The sequence below is a fragment of the Prunus dulcis genome, chromosome 1, assembly GCF_902201215.1.
Source record: "Prunus dulcis chromosome 1, ALMONDv2, whole genome shotgun sequence".
NCBI classification, from domain to species: domain Eukaryota; kingdom Viridiplantae; phylum Streptophyta; class Magnoliopsida; order Rosales; family Rosaceae; genus Prunus; species Prunus dulcis.
In genome coordinates this window covers 22960587-22982382 of record NC_047650.1, presented here as the reverse complement: position 1 = coordinate 22982382, position 21796 = coordinate 22960587, and the positions used below count along the sequence as shown (strand labels likewise).

Sequence of the window (21796 nt, the reverse complement as noted above, 5' to 3'; positions counted from 1 at the left end):
CGTGTGTGACGGTGCTGGCAGCTTGCGTGGTGGGTGTCAATGCACCACTTTGGGTGCTCGCGTGTTGTTCATTTACACACAAAAAAGTTAATGAAAATCAACTGCTACATTGCCCAAGCTAGGGATGCAAAGCTCAAATCCTAAAGACACAGCTCGTAAATTTCACCTCCAACTTCCAAGTTCGTCTCCCAGCTATACACCATACTTGACAGGCACTGCAGGTAACCTTTCCCTTTATAATTAGTGGGCAATCAACAATTTCTGGTTTTGACAGTGATCTTCCCTACTAATTCAGCCACCAATTTTCTTTGGGAAATTTGAGAAAGGGCTTCACACATACTGGTTGTTTACTATCCTCGGTTGTAGTTATTTTCCTCTTTTGTTTTCACTACTGTCAACATTCACTCACAGACGGCTATATATGTTTGTCTTTCCCTTGCTGGGAACTATGGTTTTCTTCTTGGTTTCTAAACTATAGTCAAGTAAAGTACAAGTTACTGAAAGTTGAGGAGGATACTCCCATGTTCAAACTGAAGATTTTTCAATATAAAAATTAGTAATATTTTCTATAGGTGCATCAAATTAATGACTGTTTTCTCTTTGTTTACCACGAATGGGAAGCGAAGGAGTTTCATAAATTTTGTAACTTGGATTAACAGACTGACTGATGTTTAACTCTCAGCAACGGAGTTACTTGGCGCATTCAACAAAAGAAAAGATTTCTCATAACAAGGTACAGAAACAGAATTGAGATTCCTCTCTTTTTATGTTCTCTCTCATATAAAGGTGTTTGGAAATTGAAATTTAATGTAATTTGAACTGTGTGACATGAAGTTTTCAAAACAATGTTTTCATTAAGACTAACAGCTTTCAATGATGTCTAAAACACTTTTTTTTTGGTTATTAGCGCTCTTAAAGCACCTTTGGAATGACAAAAGCTGTTTCTTTATTTCCTATAATGATTTGTAAATTAAGGTGGAACACTGAGAATTAGTTTACAATGAGTTCAGGAAGTTTTGGGGAAAAAGCATCTCTTCTGTAATTTGGTTCGAGTCCTTATGACTGCAGTTCCTCTCATTCAGGTTGGAAGTTGTGCTATGGCAGAAAGAAGTTGTCAAAGGTATAGATATCAAGTAATATATCCACTTCAGAGAACCCTTTTACAATTTGCAAAACTACCATTCTTATGCAAATTCTTGTTAATTTAGTATCAATTCCTTTTCTGTTTACAGCTTCATGAACATCAATGAGGAAGACGCTAGCGTGTCATCTTTGTGTTCAGTGGAATCCGGCAGTAGTTTCTGCGCATGTAAATTTTGTGGTTCAAATTTTTTGAAGACAACTAGCCAATGTCAGAACATCACCGTTCATACTGTTACTCAGTTCTCTCCTTCTCCTGTAATCTCCTGCACAGAAAGTGTGCCTCAAGGTGCTAATATTTCACAAATTACAGTCGATACAGAGCATGGACAATCACAGTCATCTAATCAATCAACATCATCTACGGTCCTGCGAGATGTACATATTGTAAGAACTTTTTGCATTTCCATGTGTAACTCGGGACTATTTTATGGGTATATTTCTACGTTGAGTATAGATATCTGATAATTAACTGGTATAATCCTTTTCAGTCAGCAAATTTAATGGAAGATTTCCTTGGGCTTGCTAAAGACAATACAGAGAAGGATCTAGAAACATGTGGGACACTTGGCGCCTTTCTGGTAAGATTCATGTTCTCCCTAGATTCTAAAACCAATATGTTTCTTGCGTAAGATATGTTAAATATGTAAGGTTTACAAGTATAAGAATGCCCAGCAATTGGCCCAACTATATTATGGGAGTATTTTCTTTTGAAAAACACATGTTTCAGATCATTAGGCATTCGCTGTTTTGTGGCATGTACTTTTATTTATTACACATTCTCACTTCCATAGGTCTCCATTACTATGTTCAAGCAGTTTCTTCTGTCTCCCAATCTCATTCAAAACCCAAACCTCTCTCACTTTCTCACGGTTTGCATGTTCAAAATTGTTTCTGGATCTTTGCTATACAATTATTCTCAATGTTATAAAAGGAAAGTGGAAATAGATTAGAGTGTGATTATTTCCTTGAAGGTAATATATATTTGTTTCTTGTGTGTCCATAGAAAAATGGAACATTCTATGTGACAACTCTGATCATACCCAAACAGGAATGCACTTCCAACTCTGTAAGTATCTTTTGGCAGTTCACTCGTCTTGTATGTCTGTTTTTCATTCACTGAGTGTAATCTCACTACTGTTTTCTGCTGACTGCAAAATATGAAAGTGCCAGGCGACAAATGACGAGGAAGTTTTCTCCATACAAAACGAACAATCACTTTTCCCTGTAGGATGGATCCATGTAGGCATTTTCCTATTATTTTAAAGTAATTAATAATATTCATTTTTCGTGAACTCTGACCTTTGTCAACTGTTTATTTTCAGACACATCCTTCTCAAAAATGTTTCATGTCATCAGTGGATTTGCACACTCATTATTCATGTCAGGTAATTGACTCAATCAGTGTGAAGGCCACTGTCATTATCAAGAATGTTTACGGGTTTGGTTCTTTTCTCATCATATCTAGTATAACCACATCAGAAGTATGACAGGAAAATTTCGAAAGTTATCCATTGAAATCACATCCACTTGTACTAACTTCCTTTGATATTGGCACGTTTCATATAGTTTTACGATCCATTTGGATGCAATTATTTAAGATTAAGAGTTCTGAATTTCAACACTATGTTTACAATTGTTGGAACAACTATAAAAATGTTAGATACAGTCCATTGTTTAAGATTATTTAAGATTAAGAGTTCTGAATTTCCTTCTTTTGGGGGTTTTTTATTTTCCACTTTAACAAAGGACTACGCACATCAATCAGTTTATTTGCAAAGACTGCAAATGTTACATGTAATTATGTTAATATAGTTCTGGTTCCTGTTATCGTATTGAAGTCTAACATCTCCTTTTCCATCTTTTATCTTCAGGTTATGATACCTGAGGCATTTGCTGTTGTCATGGCTCCGACAGATACCTCAAGGTATGCAACTCTGATAGGCTTCATTCGTAATGCTTTGTGAATTCATTATTCTCTGCTCACCATTTTTCCTTGAAAATATGACCAGTAAGTTGAGCCTCTTCAAAAGTATAAGAATTCCAGTACAAACTCCTTAAGTAGGCCAGTTGAATATGCAAGTATATCTTTCAAAATGCAAGTACGAGCACATGAAAATACATAAAATTGAGTATGCTCTACCTTCTAAGAAGTTCTTAGTAAGAACACAACATTAAGGGAAGCATTGCATATGCAAACAAAACCAACTTGTTTCAATTCTACAGGTAATAACTATTAACATCTTTTTCACATAGCTATATTGAGAAACTTATTGTTGGGATTTTTCCAGGAGCTATGGAATATTTCGTCTATCCGACCCCGGTGGGATGAGTGTCCTAAAAGAGTGCCAAGAGCAAGGGTTTCATCCTCACAAAGAAACCACAGATGGGAGCCCCATTTACGAGCACTGCTCTAATGTCTACACAAACTCAAATCTGAGGTTTGAAATCTTTGACTTGCGTTGACATGCCTGTTTAGAAATGCAAGACTTTCACACTGTCGACACATCAAGTAGCAACAGAGCTTGGAATAAGTTGTTGGTATTTAATAATTCAGATTGAAAAAAAAAAAATGTATCTGCATAATTAACCAGTGTAAATAGCGTTTTGAAAGTAATAAAAAGAACAAGGAAGAACAAATTGTGGGTCTCAATGTGTTTCTCTTTTGCATGCAACTGGTAATTACTGTCCTTAACTTCTACCTGCGCCTTTTTGCTTAGTTTTGACCTTTTGATGCTCAATAAATATCATGTTCGAGTTTCAACCAACTTTTCTGGACCCGCTGTAAATGTTTTACTCTGCTGGGTTCAATAATGCTGCAACATCGGTGGCACTGGCACTGGTCCTAGTCCACCCTTCATTATTGAGCCGTCCTTACTTATGGTTTCTATTCTCCAGTCTTGAATTGTATTGGATAGTACTGGACAACTAGTACCATCCTTGTTTAATCTGGTTGGCAAAAGCATCTGCACTCAAACAAAGGCTTCTCATGTTTTTTTTAATTTTAATTTTTTTTTTCTTGTGAGAATTGAAGGGAATTGTTGTAGCTCAAGTGATTAAGAGAGCCTGCATCGCATTTGAGATCTTAAGTTTCGATTTCCCTCTCCTCCAATATGGCTTGTATAAAAAAATATGGTGAGAATGCGTGAGGGAATTGGGAAGGAAATGGTAACCAAGTTGAGAGGCCACTTTGTTTAATCAAATATTGCTTGATTTATTTAGGTCCTAATCTGCCCACCGCTCATGTTTAATTAAATTATTGGTATGGAAGTGAAATGATCAAGTGGTAGGAATGGGAACCTTCTGCCTTTTGCTTTGTCGGAATTGTATTTTTAACATTTTGCTACCTTGACAATAACCCTAATCTTATCTTTGGTTGTATTCGATTCTACGAAAGGTGCCGTCTGTTTTTCAGAAAATTAAATAAGAAATAAAGTAATGATTTCATCATTTTCCTTGTAAATTTAAGAAGAAGAATTTTTTTTATAATTCAATTCAAGAACTCACCACATCTAATATCGCGTCGTTCCTTTGAAAAGAAAATATACATATATTGCGGTTCCTACCTGCATTTTAGCACCCCTAAAATTAATGGAAAACACCATTTTATCCGTCTCCAATAATTTACATTAATTAATTAATTAATCAATGAAAAAACTCCAAAACGTAAACAAAAATAAATAAATAAATGGTTAATGACGGGTGAGTCCTCAGAAAGGATGAACGTTTCTGCTCAAGCCGTTCACATTGGTGAAGAACCCAACCAGATCCTGCCTATACGGCAAGTACGACCGCCGTTTATCCCCCTCCTTCTTCGCTCGGTTCATCACGTAATGCTTCTCGTGCGCCGACGACACCGTTTCGGCTTTCTTAGCCTTCCCCTTAACCTTTTCCACCGTCTTCACAATCTTAGCGCCGCTCTTGTTGTCGGCCGTTTCCTGGCTCGGCTTTGGGCTCGTCGTCGTCGAATTAGGGTTCAGGAACACGAACGCGTCTTTCCCGTCGCTGTTGCTCCGGAGCTTCAAGTCTCTGACTCTCCACAGCTTCGACGAACCCGTCGAATTGCTCTTGTTTTTGAGCTCCGGCGCAACTACCACGGTCTTCCTCGACCACTCGCAGTACGTTCCTTCGGGGACTCCTTCGAGCTCGTCCGACTCGGAAGCCGAGGACGACGGCGTATCCCGCTCTTCGAAGAAGAGCTTCTTCAATGGCGGACGCAGAGAGGAAGACGAAGCGGCAGCCCCTCTGGCTCTGGAAGAATCGCCGTCGTCGGCATCGGCGAACAGGAGATCCCGGTTGAAAATTGGGTACACCGGACGGATCTGGCCATTTTGGAATATATCGTCGGCGGAAATCGGCGATCCGTCGGGGTTGGTGCAGACGAAAGAGAAATCGTCTTCATCTTCGTTCTTCAAGCAATCACCACCGGCGTCGGCGTTCTGAACACCTTCGCTCTCTTCCGTTTCCGGCTTATCCTTCTCGTTATCTAAAGCTGCGGGTTTAGTGTCGTTGAATTCGAAATCGCTACCGGAACCAGCGATTTTGAGCTTGGAGCTGAAATTTGCAGAGAGCTGCGCGTATTCAAATTCGTTCTTCGAATCGTACGAATTGAAGCTGGGAGACAAAGACAGCACCGAAACCGCTTGCATTTTCGTTTTGTTCAATCGTATAGACAGTTTGGGGTTTTTGAGGGTTTGATGCTTGAAACTACAAAAAGAGAGAGAGAGAGAGAGAGAGAGAGAGTTTTGGTGTTGAGGAAAAAGAAATGAAGTTGGAATATATAAGAGGCTGGGCAATATTGGCGGGTGGACCCACCAAATATGGGTGGGGGACGAGGGTACGTTTTAGAGGGTCGGTGGGAACTCGAGACTTGGGAAGCTCGGTTTCACACCGTACACGTGTTCATACCACGCGGTTGGTGTTGGAGCATCCACTTGTGATGAATTTGGTAGAATGTAAGAGGCCAAATACCAAATGCAGGGGTGTTAAAGTAAAATTAGAATAAGACTGGTATTTTTGCTCAGCTCTGCTCACCCGCGCGCGGGATAGGCTGACTTTGGGTGGGGTTGGGAGATGAGTCTAAAAAGTCAAGCGGGGTGTATTAAAAGAGTTGGGTGGGGAGAGGAGGCAGAGACACGTCATGGGTGAAGTAAATGAATGCTTATGTGATTGGGCTTATGACTTGCATGGCAATTAAAGGGACCATTACTTTATTCTTTACATCCGTCACCGTCAGTCACCACAAAATCCATAAATAAATAATAATAAAAAATTGAGTATCGAAAAAAAAAATAATAAAATTCATGGGTGAGTCAGGATTCAGGAACTTGGGAAGAAAGTTTTCTGGGGAAGAATAGAAAACCAGAAAAAGTCTAATTGCGGGCGGATGATATTAACAACCGTTTCAATTCAAGCACTTTGTTGATTCTACTTATCCAGAAGAGATCTCGTATATATCTTTATTATAGGTAAAAAGTTCATCTATGAATAATTTAATTGACAAACTTTTAATGGAGGAAGTTAATATCTTGTAATCTCAACAATACACTTTGGCTTTTGCTTTTTTCCACTGTCAATTTCTACCTCCCTCAATGCCTGCCTAGATTTAAAGGAATCATTTTCATATGTGGATATTTGGATGAGATGAAGGATTGAAATAAAGCGTACGTCATGATCTGCCTTGTGGATTCTGTGCTTGCATGCTACGTTGCCAAGTTATTCTGGAACTTCCCATTTTCAGCATTAACCACAAAAATGAGAATGAACAAGTTCAACATCTAAACTTGGTCGTGCTGTATTTGCTATTTAATGGTAAGAGTTTGAAATTCCAATCATTCTAGATGGCTACTTGCTGCTAATTAATCAACTCTCTTATGGATTAAGTTAAGGAAATGATTATTAATTAAGGTCACGACTCACGAGGGAAGGCGTCATCATAAATTATTAAGGCACAAGTCAAAGGAAAATTCCTTTTGCTGTCTGTCTTATTAGCTTTAGCTTTGCATGATGATGATCAACAACGCTGAACGTGGAAATGAACAGCTCACTTAGCCCTTAATTAATCGGAGTTAATTAAAGGAGATATATATAATTAAGGTTTGGACCCCGACTGGGTCAATTCAATTCCTTAAGGCTGGACCTGGATGGATGTCTTGCGAGGCAGGCAATGTCCCCTCTCGACAAATCCGACATTCTGGACTTGTAGGAGGGGGTACAGCGAGTAATTGACAAAGCAGCCCGTTTACTACTTCCTAGGTACCAAAGCAAACCAAAGCAATTAGTTTGGCGCAGCAAAAGCACAAGAAGAATCTTCTTGTGGTCAAACATTCTGAGGATGAAAAAGAAGATTCCAATATCCAGCTAGCTGACTTTTACATGGATGGAGAGTCATCATCCATCACACGCTTCCTACCAAAACACATCCTACAAACTACATAACAAATTAAGAATTTAGAGGGGTATTATGGGAAAATATAAAATAAACAAAATGTTTAAAAGGTCAAAAAGAAAAAACACTACCCCTACATTTCAACTACCCTAACACATGTCTCCTATTAATACACAGGTTGAGATAGGTTGTAGTATTAGTAGTGAGTAATTAGTTCCATACCTAATTAAATATGAGATTTCAATCTACCTCTTTCCTAATGATTTCACATATATATATGTAGATTAGTGCAGATGTAAGTTAGGGATGGGCAGTGTGTCCGTTAGCTGTCTTGCATTCGAGTTCAATTTTCTAGTTTTTTATATTAGATAAATTTAGAATATTACATCTAAAGACGAACTCACGATTTCAAAATAGGACTACAGATAGATCATAGACGGTTAAATTTTAGGCTAAGCTAAACCTTGAAACACTATAATAAAAAATAACAACTCGACTATAGGCCATTTAGACAAGTTGTATTGTAAAACAAAGATTAGTATCTGTGAAACATGATATGGTTTATCAAAGGAATCCCATCAGACTTAAAAAAAAGTGTTAATTGTTACAAACTTGGGGTGAGTTGGGTCCGTAGATATTGGAACTAAAATGACAGAGGGGCCCAATCCAACTTCAAGATTTCAGGCCCAATGATGAAGAAGGCAGGTACTTGGTTGGTGGGAAGAAGGAAAAGCCCGAGGAAAATAAAGAAAAAAGCGCAGCATTTTTCCATTTTTGTTGAGAATTGAGACAACCCTGAATTTTTTTTTTTTTTTTTTTTTTTTTTTTGGCTGCAAACAGCTAAATAGTGATTTTCTTTAGTACGAAGAGGCAACAAATAAGGAAGAAATAGGCAAAATAATTTACACTCACAAAAATTCTTTAATTGAATTTTAAAAATCGCTGCAAAATAATATCTCTCTGTTTCACCGAAGCGGTGTGAGTCACAGACAAAGAGTGAGTGAGAAAGAGAGTCGTCGTTTGAGGAAGCACAAGAGACAAACCCTCACAGACTCTAGTAGATCTCTTGGCGGATTCGCCGAAACACATCATTGGATTCATCTCTTATATTATAATCTTAATCTCCCCCATTTTTCTTCTTCTTCTTCCTCTTTAACCTTCTAGCCTTCCTAGGGCTTCCTGCTGTAAGTTTCAATTTCTCCCGTTGTTTCCTTCAATATTTTCTCAACTCAATACAACATCAACCATAAATTCGCTTTTATTGCTGTGTTTAATTTAGCAAATGAATTTGGGTTTTTTTTTTTCGTTCTTGTTTTGTGTGTGTGTGATTAATTTGTGGGGAGCAAAGAGGAGGGAGGGTGTTGAATGTTGATGACGTACTACTACAGCAAAAATGACCATGGAATATTCACCCAAAAAGAACTTTCCAGTAGACCCCAAAGACTACACGTTGTACGAAGAAGTGGGTCAAGGCGTGAGCGCCACTGTCTACAGAGCTCTCTGCATCCCACCTAATATAATCGTCGCCATCAAAGTTCTGGACTTGGAGAAATGCAACAATGACTTGGTATTTGTCTTTTTCTACTCCTTCATCAACTTCCCATTCATTTTTTGCTTGGACCCATTTATGATTTTTGTGTCATTCGCAATTTCACCTACACCCACACCCACCAGGATGTTATTCGTCGAGAAGTACAAACCATGATCTTGCTTGACCATCCAAATCTGCTCAAGGCACACTGCTCTTTCACTGCTTCCAGGAGCCTCTGGATTGTCACGCCTTACATGGCTGCTGGGTCATGTCTCCACATTATGAAATCTGCTCATCCTGATGGTTTCGAACAGCCCGTTATTGCTACATTGTTGCATGGGGTTCTCAAAGCCATTGCTTATCTACATGCCCATGGCCATATTCATAGAGATGTTAAGGTATGTCAGTCAGCCTGGTATTGTGTTGTGGCCTTATTGATTTCTTCATTTGGGTTCATTTGTAAGACTAGCTTATTTGCTTTAGCTTACAACTATTTGCATTTGTGTGCTTGTTTTACAAGTGTTCCATTTAGGGCTGGCCATGAGTAGCTGCATTGATACATTGTAGATTCTTTTTGGTAACAATACATTATACATTCGTTTAAACTTTAATAAGTGCATTTATTTGCACACCTATGTATGTTTGTATAATTTCTCTATTAAACCGAGTTTACCAAATTTATCCTATTAATTTTGGGTGAAAAGCTGGTTTCCGCTAACTTTCGAATTGGCTTGTGATTAGGGTTAACATGATATATAACCTTTTAACCCTATCATTTACAGGCTGGCAATATACTTGTTGATACAAAAGGTGCAGTTAAGTTAGCGGACTTTGGAGTTTCAGCGAGCTTGTTTGATACTGGCAATAGACAACATGCAAGAAAAACATTTGTTGGAACTCCTTGCTGGTGGTGGCCTGGACCTTCCCTATCTTGATATTGTCTATTTGACTATATGGAGTTCTTTCCAAAGCATATTATGTTCGAGTCTGCTGTCTAACCCCATTTTTCCACAGGATGGCTCCGGAAGTTATGCAGCAATTGCATGGATATGACTTTAAGTGAGTGGTTAATTCGTTTACAGTTGGTACTCTGGTAATTAATATCTGTATAGTATAGACTAATAAATCAATTACCAAAAAACCTAATCAACCACTTTTATTTAAATATTTGGCAGTTTATACCTGAATTCCCTGCTGAAAGTATAATAACACATTCTGTGTACTTCCTGTATCTACATTCCATAAAACTTAACATGGATGCTTAACACACACACACACACACACACACACACACTCTCTCTCTCTCTCTCTCTCTCTCTCTCTCTCTTCTACGTGTCTTTGTGCGTCTGTCATGTGTATAAATAAAAAACCAGTAAACGAAAGCGTGAAAGTTTAAGCTCATTTTACAAGGTGAGGTATATTAGCTCTGGACCGGTTGTTCATATTCTGATGCTATGAATGTATTTATTTCCAATCATGCAAGAATATTCATTGATGTGTATGTTTAATGACCTTGAATTTCATTATCATTGGGCTATCTCTAAGTTTCACTTGTCATTGAAACTTGGTGGCATTTTTAAGCATATCATCTAACTAAAATACCTTCATATCCAAACAGAGCAGACATCTGGTCATTTGGGATAACAGCACTAGAACTTGCTCATGGTCATGCTCCATTTTCAAAGTATCCACCAATGAAGGTAAATCTCATGACTCGTTGAAGTTAAATTGCATGGGACATGGAGCTATTAAATCTTGGACATGCTGTACAGTGAAGTTTCTTTAAATTATAAACAAAACTGACGAAATTCTTGCTAAGACTCTGTTCGTATCATGCACATTTGTATTAAAAACATCTATCTTACTGTTCTTTTTCAATACACTTTTTTAGCATGTCCTTGTCTGTTTGTATTATTTTTATTTATGGAAGGCATGTGCTTGCCATGTCCTGGAGTAATTCCATTGGTCATGGTTTCCCTTCATATTTAGTTCATGTACTTAGCTCAAAATTGTGCCTTTCTTTTCTTAGGGGAAATCATTGTTTTTATTAACTTTGGTTTGTGGTATGCCTATATTATTGCTATTGTAGGTTTTGTTAATGACCTTACAAAATGCTCCTCCTGGCCTTGACTATGAAAGGGACAAGAAATTTTCAAAGGTGCGACTCCAGTGATAATCTTTATAAAGTCACTGTTTTTACATGCTGCTCTAAACTTGATTTTCACTTGTAGTCATTTAAAGAGATAGTAGCTGCCTGCTTAGTTAAGGATCCGAAGAAGCGTCCTACTGCAGAAAAGCTTTTGAAGCACCGTTTCTTTAAACATGCACATAATAAGGAATTTATAGCTCGGACAATTCTTGACGGCCTTTCCCCCCTTGGGGATCGTTTTAGGATGTTGAAGGTTGGAATCTTCATTTCAGATTTTTACAGTTTTCATAAAAATTCTACTGTCCAGTACTCTTAGTTTGTAAGTGTTTTGATGTGCCTTCTCTTTATCAGCAAAAAGAGGCTGAGGTCTTTGCACAAAATGAGGCTATATATGGTGACAAAGACCATTTATCACAGGTAATGGATAACCTTATTTTGTAATATTTCTTTTAAATTCAAAATGGTTCATAGTCTGTATTGCTTCTTTTAAATTCAAATGGTGTATACAGTTAATAACTTTTGTTTATTGCAGCAAGAGTATATGCGAGGGATCAGCGCATGGAATTTTGATCTAGAGGATTTGAAAAGACAGGCTGCTCTTGTGAGTAGGTCATTGTTCTTGATATGTATATATGTCTTTTCTTTTTCCTTTGTGGAATGATCTGCAAGACACTAAGAGTGGTTGATTGTAGAACTTAGTGCAGTTCACACTCTTATGAACACTATTCTCTGTGTTTAGATTGAAGATGATGATGGCATCACCATTGCAGAAAACCAAGACTGGAGCTGCAAACATAGGGGTGAATTTGGTAACTCAGCTGATGTAACGGACAGGTGCTTGGGAGAAAGGTTAAATCGCTTAGTTCTGCAAAATCTACACTATCTAAGGGGGTATTGATAATGTGCTAATTTGCATGCAGAGATCCCATTAATGCACATGTAGATAGTTTCAATTTTAGTAGATCAGAATGGAAACATTCCAGCCCCAACGAAATTGAAGAAATTGTTGATTTATCACCTTCAGTACAAGGAAAAGAGAGTAGCTATTCTGGACTTGATAATTTGGAAAAAAGTTGCTCGTTACTAAGAAATGTTAATTCTGAAGATCCAAAGTTTTTAAGCAGTTTACCTCCATTAAAAGTTGATAATTCCCCTTCTGTGAGTGCTGATGAGGGCAGGCAAGTTCAGAACTCCGGTTACTTATAAATATTTTCCTTGTTTTAAAGCAAACGTTCATCAATTTCATAATTTTTCCAGTTCTTGATATTTCCACTGGTTTATTCATAAGTACGGAGTATCAAATTTTGAATCGATTATGTATATGCAGTCTTTGAACTGTCTTGCATCAACTAATATATGTGGATGATTGTGGTGTAACTTCTAAGAAAGTGTATTGAACAAAACTTTGCCAAGGATCTCCTTATCCACTGGTTAAGGGTTACTAGATTTTAAGTGCACATATGTTGGGTGCACAGGACAAATTATTTTTCTATTACCTATTGGATTTGAAGTGACATTTTTGTTGTGTGTAATTCAATGGGTTTAGCTGATATATTTTTTTTTTTTATAATTAAAAAGATCATTGCTGTATGCATAAGATCTTTATTTGTTAAGTTTTTTAATGCAATCTCATGTGAATACAACTTCTTTCAAATGCTTTTAGGAAATCTCACATACCATAATTTTTTTCTCCCTTTACCTAGATGTGTGCTGTTTCCGTCGTGTTTAGAAGTTTATTAATTTCTAATTTGATTATTTCTTTTACTTCCTAGAAAACTGATTTAGATATTAAAGGCTAGTGCAATATTCTGATTTTGTTAACCGAGGGATTTCTCAAATATGCTTATCCATCTTGTGCAGTGATCACGTGACACGTCATCAGAAGAGATATGATAGTAGTTCTTTACATGGTATGCATATTTTGCTATCTATATCATTAGTTCACATCCCTTCTTGTTTAACTTGAATGTTTCTATTTCGTAGCCTAAAATCTTTGTAACTTTCTTTTTTTGGTAGCAGAGACTGCATTTAAGGGGCGATTCAAATTAACAGTGCCAGAGTCCAGTCCTAAGGTTTGCTAGCATATATTGGTTGCTTAAGTTATCATGAAAGACAGACGATGTTGTTTTCCATTTATGGTTTATATGGGATCTGCAGATGATTGAGGGAAAAATTGAAGTTTCACCACACATCTAGAGAGCCTTTGATTAATTAATCTATCTATTTCTATAAGCATTTCTCCAGTATAACCCAAACTCGTCTTCTTCTGTCCCCTTAAATCTTAATATTCAGTAAATGATTGTTTTGTTCTGGGATATTTATGTGATAGCGGTATTTTTGTGATCATTTCTAATATGTTTTTTGTTCAGGTCGCTCCAAATGGCATTACTATCCCATATTTTGGAGAATCAGCAAATTCTATAGTTAGTACATCCGCCTCCATTCTTCCTTCGCTGCATTGTATTTTGCAGCAAAATGCCAGGCAAAGGGTGCGCATCAAATAACTTTTCTTTCATCTACCTGAGAAATTGTGCTGTGGTGTTCTGATTATTTTAAATTCTGACAGGAAGAAACAATGAGATTGGTTGAAGTTGTAGATCAAATCACTGGTAGTGCCCTTGTTACTTCCAGTAATATTTTTGGGAATTTATAAACAATGATGTTCTTGTATTCTGTATCTTAACATTTTGCTTGAATTTGCTCAATGGAAGGCAATCATACGGAGTTAGCGGAGGCAGTAACCAATAATAAGCACATGCAGGTATTAGTTATCTTATTGGGCTTCTGAACCTATACATGAAGTTAGAGAAGACGAGGTGTAGTTTGCAGTTAGTATACTCCAGAGTCCAGACATACTTATGTTGATTATTTTGTCATGCTGTTGCAGATGTCTCTGGCTTCTGCAAGAGAGAGAGTCTTAGAGTATCATGTCATTGGTATTCAAAACAAGTATGTGAGATTCCATCTATGCATTTCCAATAAGCATATCCATTTGATAAATCATCTTGTTTGAAATCTTGTTTGGCACTCTTATCAGAATCGACAAACTAGTTGAAGAGTTGCGGATACAGAAGATGAAAAATGCCAAGGTTTGTACCCTATTACCAGACTTTTGCCTGATTATTTCCGCACACCGTGTTAATATGTTTTCCATAATTAAAGCCTGCGTGGTATATGTGAATAATTTATTTGGAGTTGATTGATTTTAAGTTATTAGTTGTGGGAAAAAGGTTCACTAGTAACAGTGTGCAAAGAGGAGTTTTATTAAATTGATTTTAGTTGTGTTTTTGTTACACAGCTGGAAGGGCAATTAAGTGCTGTGATTGATAAGGAGTAGAAGTTGTGAGGCCTTCCTTCCTTACACAGAAGACGATTTTATATTTGGTTCTTGTTAGGAAAAAGCTTCGCTCTGTATATATTGGCAGTCGATTTTTCGTGTACGTAAATTTTCGATGTCATACATTATTGTAAACAGTCGATATGTATAAAAACTCTTCTGCAAACTAATCTTTTGAGTTTATCTAATAAAAAAAGTTGAGCATTCGGTTTTCCTCGTTGGCTAAAAATATAATTCATGAAACTCGTACCCAATGAGAATGGGTTTTGCAGTAATGCCCCTGTTGCAACAACAGTCCAGGTGCTTTTTAGTTTTATAGGCTTTTAGTATTTGTTGACATTTTTTTATTCACATTTTTTGTTTCATCTCCATTCTCGCTCTCTATTGCCAAAAACAAAACATTTGAATCTTTTTATTTTGTAATGAATAAAATATAAAAAAGTAAACGTTTTATTATAATAATAATAAATTAAAAGTACATTAATTATAATTAATTTATAAAAACGAGGTAGAAACCTTGCTTAACAAGAAATTGAGTTATTGTCAGCCGGCCAAAGAGACGACACAAAAGTCAACATAAAGAAAGCGGCCACTTGCTTGCCAAGCCCTCTCGTTTTGTTTGGGCTTATCCTATTTACGCCATAAAAAAAAGAAACTGGCCACTTGTGAACAGAAACAGCATTCACACTGATGAAGAAGCCCAATATGCACTTTCTCAAATTCAGTCACAGAGAAGAACCAGAAACCAATTTGAATTTGTATTTTGGAGTTCATTACAGAGCAATCAACGGGAATTGATGCAATGAAGAAGAAGACTCTGAATCCAGTTTGAATTTTTGCTAACATGGACAAAAAATAGGAAAAACCTTTGGGTTGGGTGTTCAAAAACCATATCTAATCTTTGTATCCAAAAGAAAGAAAACTAAAGTGCCGAGGCTTCTTGCTGAACAAAGAACTACACCAGCGTTACACAGTTCTCTTGGCACTGGCCGGATGGAGGCTCTTGCTTCTGAAAGCTTTAATCACTTGGATCAACAAATTGTCACCGACTATCTGCCTCACTTTCCGTATCAGCTGTGGACGCGAAATCCTCTTTGCCTGCAATCAATCCGATACACACATAAGCAAATAATGAATCAAACTGCCATGAAGATTGACATAAAAGAAACAGAAATACCATGATACTTACTCTGAATTCGTTGTGACATTTGACAATCAATAGCATTTTAGAAGGAGGCAAGAACTTCGCAAGCGTGAACATCAGAGCAGGGAAAGTCACCCATGGTGATGTGGGTTTTGAAGTATTCGCCTGCCTTGGTTGAATACTTGGTTGAATGCCTGAGACAACTGAACATACCAACTCAAAGTTAAAACCCAAAATCTCCAATTGTTCATATAAGCAGAGAAAGCAAAAGCAACCAATTCAAAATTCAAAATAAAAGTACTAACCATTTGGGCTAGGAGCCTTGAAGCTGACCACATAAACAGGAAAAATGTGAGAGTTCATGTAAGCACTCCACACAACATATCTTCTAGGAAACTGAAGATTGTCCACGCCAGTGTCCATCTCCTTGGAACTGGGATGAGATTGCTTCGAACCTGGAGCCACCGTTTCCATCTTCCCCAATATCACACGGCACAGTAGCATGTGCCTTAGCCCTCTTTCATCAACAGCTGATGACAATGCACTGTAACAGTGGTCAAGGAATGCTTTAATAAAATTTCAAAATCTTTAAAGTTCTCTGCTTTCTCAAAGACCAACCAGAAACAAGAAATGGGTGCTAATAAAACTACAGAGAAAATTAAAAACCATATCAAACTTACCCATCATAAGCAAAGACAGGACTAATCAGATGAACGCCGACGCCATAAGATTGTTCATTTGGGGCAGGCTCTCTGCACCGACTGAATCCATGAACCAAAATCTCACAAAGCTCATCTTTTGATCCACCATACCAAGCATACTTAACGTTGGCATTCCCACCACATTTCTGAGCCACCGCCTTAGAGAAAATCTTGAACGACTCAAACCTCGCTTGTCTTGTCAAATCAGAGCTCACGTTCTTGTGTATGGCCACAAGATTGGTGTCTCCTCCAGCGAAACCCATGCCCGAAAGAAAGCACGTCTTGATGATGTCATGCGCCGAATTCTCTTCCTCCAACCGGATCATCCCGTTCCGAGTGAAAACATCAAACCGATCCGAAACAGCGGAATTGGAATCGCCGCAATCGGACTCATAACCCGAAATTTCGTCATCATCAACAGTCATTGAGACTTGGTCTTCAAAATCGCTTTGATTGGCCGACATCTCTGCTGCAAACTTAAAAACTAAGCTATTTGGATCAACGAGAATTGATATTACAATAATTCTGTAAACCGAAACTACGAACAAACGAAGGTGCAGATTTCTGAAGCAAGAAAGGGTTCAAGATCAAGATCTCTGAGGATATTTGTCCAGCAGATATTTATAGAGAGAGAACTCTGTGATGCTTTTGGATTTCAAATTCCTTTGAGAGGCGGTTTTGATGATATGAGGAGGCAGAGTTGCCGTGAAGCAGTTTGTATTTATAGGTCTCTGGCGGTGGAAACTTTCGTGGCCTAGAGGAATAAGATTGAGTTTCAAAATTGCCCCTGTGCAGATTACGAATCTCGCCCGACAAATGACCGTTATGCTTGACAGGGGTATTATAGGTATTTCGTCGAAAGATTGGAGGGTGGTTTGGTAAATTTGAGAATTCAATGCCGGTCATGCGAGACGTGGGTTGTTTCTTTCGCTTACTTCCAAAGCAAGTTTTTCCTACTCCTAGTAGGATTTGGTTTCCTAAAGCCATTAGGAATCTGACCAAATAAATGAATAAAATAAATAAATAAATAAATAAATAAAATAAAAGTAGTTGGGTTGGACCCTAGCCATTCATTTTGTTTTTTATTTTTATTTCTGTCAAATACTACCCTGAACTATCATGCTTGTTGAAATCAACACTCCAAATTATTTTTTCAGCCAATTTAGTCATCGAATGGAGAGGCGGTGAGGAAGCCATGGCCGATGCTTGAGGCTAACAAGCCTTGCCCTCCCAACTTGAACCACGAGTGGCCATCTGGTGCGAAAGGAGTGGATATGATCAGATCAATGCAATTGGGGGTGTTGGCTGCTTGAGTGATGATTTTGGTTCCAATGGGCATGGTCAGTCCCGTCAATTCGCAGACACTTCCTCGGCTGCGGAGGCCATAGTGTTCAACAGCTCTTCGCTCTCTTAGAAAACGCAAAAGCCTCATCAGTGACCATCACTCTCATTCCTCGAAGTTCCTCATCAAAGCCTATCTCCACCCATATTCGCTCCTCGTCATCGTCGCTATCGTTACCTTATCTGATGTCTCCATCATTTACTTCAATTGTCCATTCCAGACTACGAAGAATGTCGATGCTAGAGTTAGAGAATTGAAGAAATGTGATAACAATGGAAGAAGAACAGAAGAAAAGACAGAGATGAAGAAGAAGAAGAATATAGAAGAAGAATATCTGAAAGAATGTTTCTGATTTCATTTATGTTAATCTATATTGTTACAGTGAATTGAATATCTTATAGCAGCTAACACACTGCTAACCGACTCAACAAAGAGCATGTGCCTTACACATGACTCATTAACTAACTAACTCAGTCTTTACATTTAACATTCCCCCTCAAGCCTAACCCGATTTCTCTGACTTAGATGGGGTACCAAGCCTCAGATTTCGACAATGTTGCACAAAGATAGGACTGTGAATTCCTTTAGTAAATATGTCTACAAGTTGCTCTTCTATAAGAATGTATTGCACAACTAAATCCGTCTTTTGCACCCTTTCACCAACAAAGTGAAAGTCTATGTCAAGGTGTTTGATTTTGGAGTGATATACTGGATTTGAACTTAGTGCTAAGGTTGACAAATTATCACAGTTGATGAGTGGAGGTTGGGGCAAATATATCCTCAAATCCTACAATACATGTCTAATCCAAGCCAACTTTGCTGAAGTATTTTCAAGAGCCCTATACTCAGCCTCTGTTGAGCTTCTAGATACGAAACTTCGTTTCTTGGATTGCCATGAAATTGGATTTCTTCCTGAAATCACTACAGATCAAGTAGTTGATCTCTTTGTATTGATGTCTCTTGCCAATCTTCATCACTATAGGCAGTTAAATCACAAGAACCACCAGTAAAACTGATTCCATAATCCAAAGTTCCTTGAACGTATCTGAGTATTCTTTTGACTAGATGAAAATGAGCATTAGTTGGTGAGTCATATGCTGACAAACGGAATTCACTGGATATGACAAGTCTGGCCTGGTAAAAGTCAAATACTGTAATGCATCTACAATGTTTCTATACATAGTAGGATAAGATAAAGGTTCACCATCTATCTTTGAAACCTGATTATGAGGCTTATAAGGAGTGGGACAAGCTCTACAAGGGCTCATACCAGCTATGTTCGACAATTCTTTAGCATACTTGACTTGGTTTACAAAAATATCTCATGTTGTGTTGTATGAGGCCTGTAATCCTAAGAAGTAGGTTAGCCTGCTTATGTTTTTCATTTCAAACACTAAACTCATATCATTAATCACATATTGAACCATCTCATCATTGGATCCTGTGAGAATAATATCATCGACATATAACAAGAGCACGACAATATTTGTGCCATCATGTTTAAAAAATAGACTCGGATATGAATTGGAGGATTGAAAGCCTACAGCTGGTAAGTAACTTGTGAATTTGGCATTCCACGCTCTTGAAGCATGTTTCAAGCCAAATAGAGATTTATGAAGTTTGCATACACTCTCAGGCTGAACAGAATCTTTGAAACCTCGTGGTTGACTCATGTAAACTTCCTCTTCTAGATCTTCATGTAAAAATGCATTTTTAACATCCAACTGTCTTAACTTCCATTTATTCATGGCATCGATATTGAGAATAAGTTGCACAGTAGTCTATGTCACCATTGGACTAAAAGTATATCCAAAATATCATACTGGCTCTTGACTAAAGCCTTGTGCTACTAGTCGAGCCTTGTGTCTAGTAATCGAGCCATAAGAATTCTTTTTGATCTTATAGATCCATTTGCTGCCTACTATGTTCTTGTAACTTGGATTTGGAACTAGATACCAAGTTCCTTGCATATGCAAGGCATTTATTTCCTCTTGCATAGCCTTCTCCCAGTGAGAAGATGTAATTGCAATCTTATAACTAGATGGTTTGTCAATATCACCAATAACATTCAAGCAAGTATAATAGCCTTGATAATCTGGAAACTATTTCTTCTTTATAATTCCATCCTTAGCTTGTGTGGTCATAGAATGAACATTTGTAGGCATGACATGAACTAAATAAGTGGAAATAGAAGAACAAGAGGAATCAAAAGGTATAATAACCTGAAATTTCTCATTAGATAAAATAGGCAGAGAATCCTGATGAAAGCTTGACGCAGACACATGATTCAAAGAAGGTGTCCTGATTGCTGAGCCAAAAGACTGTGAACTATGAGCATCATTAAACTGTGGAACTGAGGATAAAGGTAAGGTCACAACAACTGAAGCAATTAAAACATCAGAAGTAGATGATTTACCATGCTTGAAATTATCATGATCATGATTCTTCTTAAAAGGAAAAACTTTCTCATCATGGATAACATGTCGAGAGAGAACATTTATCTTGCAGCTGATCATAACAGAAAACCCCTTTGTAGCTTGGTGCATAGCCTAAAAATACACACTGAATAGTCTGAGGCTATAGCTTGTGAATATTATAAGGCTGATTATAAGGGAAAATTGCAGCACCAAACACCCTTAGGCCCCATTTGGTTCACGGAATTGATTTGAGGGGAAATCATTTCCCATGTCATTTCCCATGAAAGATTCATTTCCCACGTTTGGTAATGTTGGGAAAGTAACCGGGAGATTTCACTTTGTTTCCTTTCCCATGTTTGTTTTGAGTAGGAATGGAAAACAAAGTTTGTATAATTTTCCAATTATACCCATATTAAATCAAATAAAAAAAGAATGCATTTAATGATACGTTGTAATTATAAATTGTTCATAGGGACAAAATAGTCATGAAAATTGTGCATTGAATGTTGGCTCATTTTCCCAAACTTTCCCGTGATGAGGGAAAACAAAACCCAAGTTAAGAGGAGGGCTTCACTTTCCCTATACTTTCCCATGTGCCAGGCAACCATTTCTCATGTCTGGACTTACCAAACATGGAAAAGCAATTGAATTCCCATTCCCAAGCCTCATTTCCCATGAACCAAACGGAGCCTTAAGGTGGAAATCTTAGGATGTTTACCAAAAAAACTTAAAATAAGGAGAATGATTATTCAACTGAACACTAGGCATCCTATTTATGAGATAAGCAGCATGCACAATAGAGTGAAACCAGAATCTACTAGGTAAAGATGTTGCAGTTAACAATGTAATAGCTGTTTCAATTAAATGTCCATTTTTCCTCTCGGCCAAATCATTCTGCTGGAGTGTGTAGGGACAAGAAAATTGATGAACAATCCCTTTAGATTCAAGAAAGTCAATAAACACTTTGCTTTTATATTCTTCACAGCCATCAGATTGAAAATATGAGCATTAAATTGATTTTGAAAAATGCATAGAACTCAAGAAACTTGGAGAAAACTTCTGATTTATTATAGAGAGGAGAAATCCACAAGTAACCAATACATTTATCGATAAAGGTAACAAAGTACATATAGCCACTTATGGACTTAAAATGAGAGGGACCCCATACATCACTATGGACTTGATGAAAAGGTATCTCTGTCTTCACATGAGTTTGAGAAAATGGCAGCTTGTGCATCTTCTCTTGTAGACAAGAAAAGCATATAAACGATTGAGAATCATTTGAGCACTTAATATCTGAAGCCTTGAACATTAGTTACACAACTTAATTAGTAGGATTGCCTAATCTATGATGCCACAACGAAGTCTTGACGTGTTGTCCAAGAAAAGCAATTGAAGGAGTTGAAACCAATGGAGATGTTGGTGTAGAGGTTGGGTGAGAATTCTGGAATGAAGAGAAACTTTGTGAAGAAACTTGATGTAAGATATGCTATGAAGAAACATACAGAATGAGGTATAGGCCATTGTTATTCTTTCCTCGAAGTAGAACCTGATTGGTTAACCTGTCTTGTATACAAAAACTAGAAGCATCATAGCTAATGAGGTAATTATTATTCTTGCATCACTGATGAACTGATAACAAGTTAG

General features: G+C 37.5%; 4 protein-coding genes across 9 annotated transcripts; 2 read left to right on the top strand and 2 right to left on the bottom strand.

Annotated features, from left to right (window-relative positions):
• Nucleotides 1–3908, top strand: LOC117616660 (AMSH-like ubiquitin thioesterase 2). 3 transcript variants are annotated; one of them, XM_034346042.1, is made up of 10 exons: nt 1–221; nt 683–733; nt 1083–1120; nt 1233–1527; nt 1632–1721; nt 2147–2209; nt 2308–2382; nt 2466–2528; nt 3015–3067; nt 3432–3908. In XM_034346042.1, exons 3-10 carry the CDS (start codon nt 1098–1100, stop codon nt 3604–3606), a joined length of 837 nt encoding a protein of 278 aa, XP_034201933.1. In that variant the 5' UTR covers nt 1–221; nt 683–733; nt 1083–1097; the 3' UTR covers nt 3607–3908. The 3 variants fall into 3 exon arrangements, with proteins under 3 accessions (XP_034201933.1, XP_034201934.1, XP_034201932.1); XM_034346043.1 differs by having other exon boundaries at nt 7–221; nt 1083–1133; XM_034346041.1 differs by having other exon boundaries at nt 7–221; nt 1011–1120.
• A 725-nt stretch (nt 3909–4633) lies between these two features.
• On the bottom strand, nt 4634–5906 carry LOC117616578. The gene has a single exon (XM_034345936.1). The coding sequence runs from the start codon at nt 5787–5789 to the stop codon at nt 4851–4853; it is 939 nt and encodes a 312-aa protein (XP_034201827.1). The 5' UTR covers nt 5790–5906; the 3' UTR covers nt 4634–4850.
• A 2547-nt stretch (nt 5907–8453) lies between these two features.
• Nucleotides 8454–14759, top strand: LOC117615660 (serine/threonine-protein kinase BLUS1-like). 4 transcript variants are annotated; one of them, XM_034344785.1, is made up of 20 exons: nt 8454–8712; nt 8877–9095; nt 9203–9457; nt 9842–9966; nt 10074–10118; nt 10678–10759; nt 11149–11217; nt 11291–11461; nt 11560–11625; nt 11741–11809; nt 11948–12042; nt 12129–12386; nt 13069–13118; nt 13228–13280; nt 13578–13697; nt 13775–13817; nt 13920–13969; nt 14096–14157; nt 14246–14297; nt 14507–14759. In XM_034344785.1, exons 2-20 carry the CDS (start codon nt 8922–8924, stop codon nt 14543–14545), a joined length of 1878 nt encoding a protein of 625 aa, XP_034200676.1. In that variant the 5' UTR covers nt 8454–8712; nt 8877–8921; the 3' UTR covers nt 14546–14759. The 4 variants fall into 4 exon arrangements, with proteins under 4 accessions (XP_034200676.1, XP_034200675.1, XP_034200678.1 ...); XM_034344784.1 differs by having other exon boundaries at nt 13225–13280; XM_034344787.1 differs by lacking the exon at nt 12129–12386.
• A 516-nt stretch (nt 14760–15275) lies between these two features.
• On the bottom strand, nt 15276–17090 carry LOC117613592 (probable inactive poly [ADP-ribose] polymerase SRO2). Its single transcript, XM_034342195.1, has 4 exons — nt 16370–17090; nt 15995–16233; nt 15735–15892; nt 15276–15643 (listed from the first exon to the last, which is right to left on the bottom strand). The coding sequence occupies exons 1-4, from the start codon at nt 16852–16854 to the stop codon at nt 15512–15514; spliced, it is 1014 nt and encodes a 337-aa protein (XP_034198086.1). The 5' UTR covers nt 16855–17090; the 3' UTR covers nt 15276–15511.
• Nucleotides 17091–21796: the final 4706 nt, after the last annotated feature.

Coding starts and splice junctions, on each gene's coding strand:
- LOC117616578 (XM_034345936.1), bottom strand. CDS start 5,789: ATGCAAGCGGTTTCGGTGCTGTCTTTGTCTCCCAGCTTCAATTCGTAC.
- LOC117616660 (XM_034346041.1), top strand. CDS start 1,059: ATGACTGCAGTTCCTCTCATTCAGGTTGGAAGTTGTGCTATGGCAGAA. Junction 2,383..2,465: donor TCCCTGTAGGATGGATCCAT/GTAGGCATTTTC, acceptor GTTTATTTTCAG/ACACATCCTTCTCAAAAATG. Junction 2,529..3,014: donor ACACTCATTATTCATGTCAG/GTAATTGACTCA, acceptor TTTTATCTTCAG/GTTATGATACCTGAGGCATT.
- LOC117615660 (XM_034344784.1), top strand. CDS start 8,922: ATGACCATGGAATATTCACCCAAAAAGAACTTTCCAGTAGACCCCAAA. Junction 11,462..11,559: donor ATCGTTTTAGGATGTTGAAG/GTTGGAATCTTC, acceptor TCTCTTTATCAG/CAAAAAGAGGCTGAGGTCTT. Junction 14,298..14,506: donor AGAAGATGAAAAATGCCAAG/GTTTGTACCCTA, acceptor TTTGTTACACAG/CTGGAAGGGCAATTAAGTGC.
- LOC117613592 (XM_034342195.1), bottom strand. CDS start 16,854: ATGTCGGCCAATCAAAGCGATTTTGAAGACCAAGTCTCAATGACTGTT. Junction 15,893..15,994: donor CAAGGCTCCTAGCCCAAATG/GTTAGTACTTTT, acceptor TGGTATGTTCAG/TTGTCTCAGGCATTCAACCA. Junction 15,644..15,734: donor AATGTCACAACGAATTCAGA/GTAAGTATCATG, acceptor GATTGATTGCAG/GCAAAGAGGATTTCGCGTCC.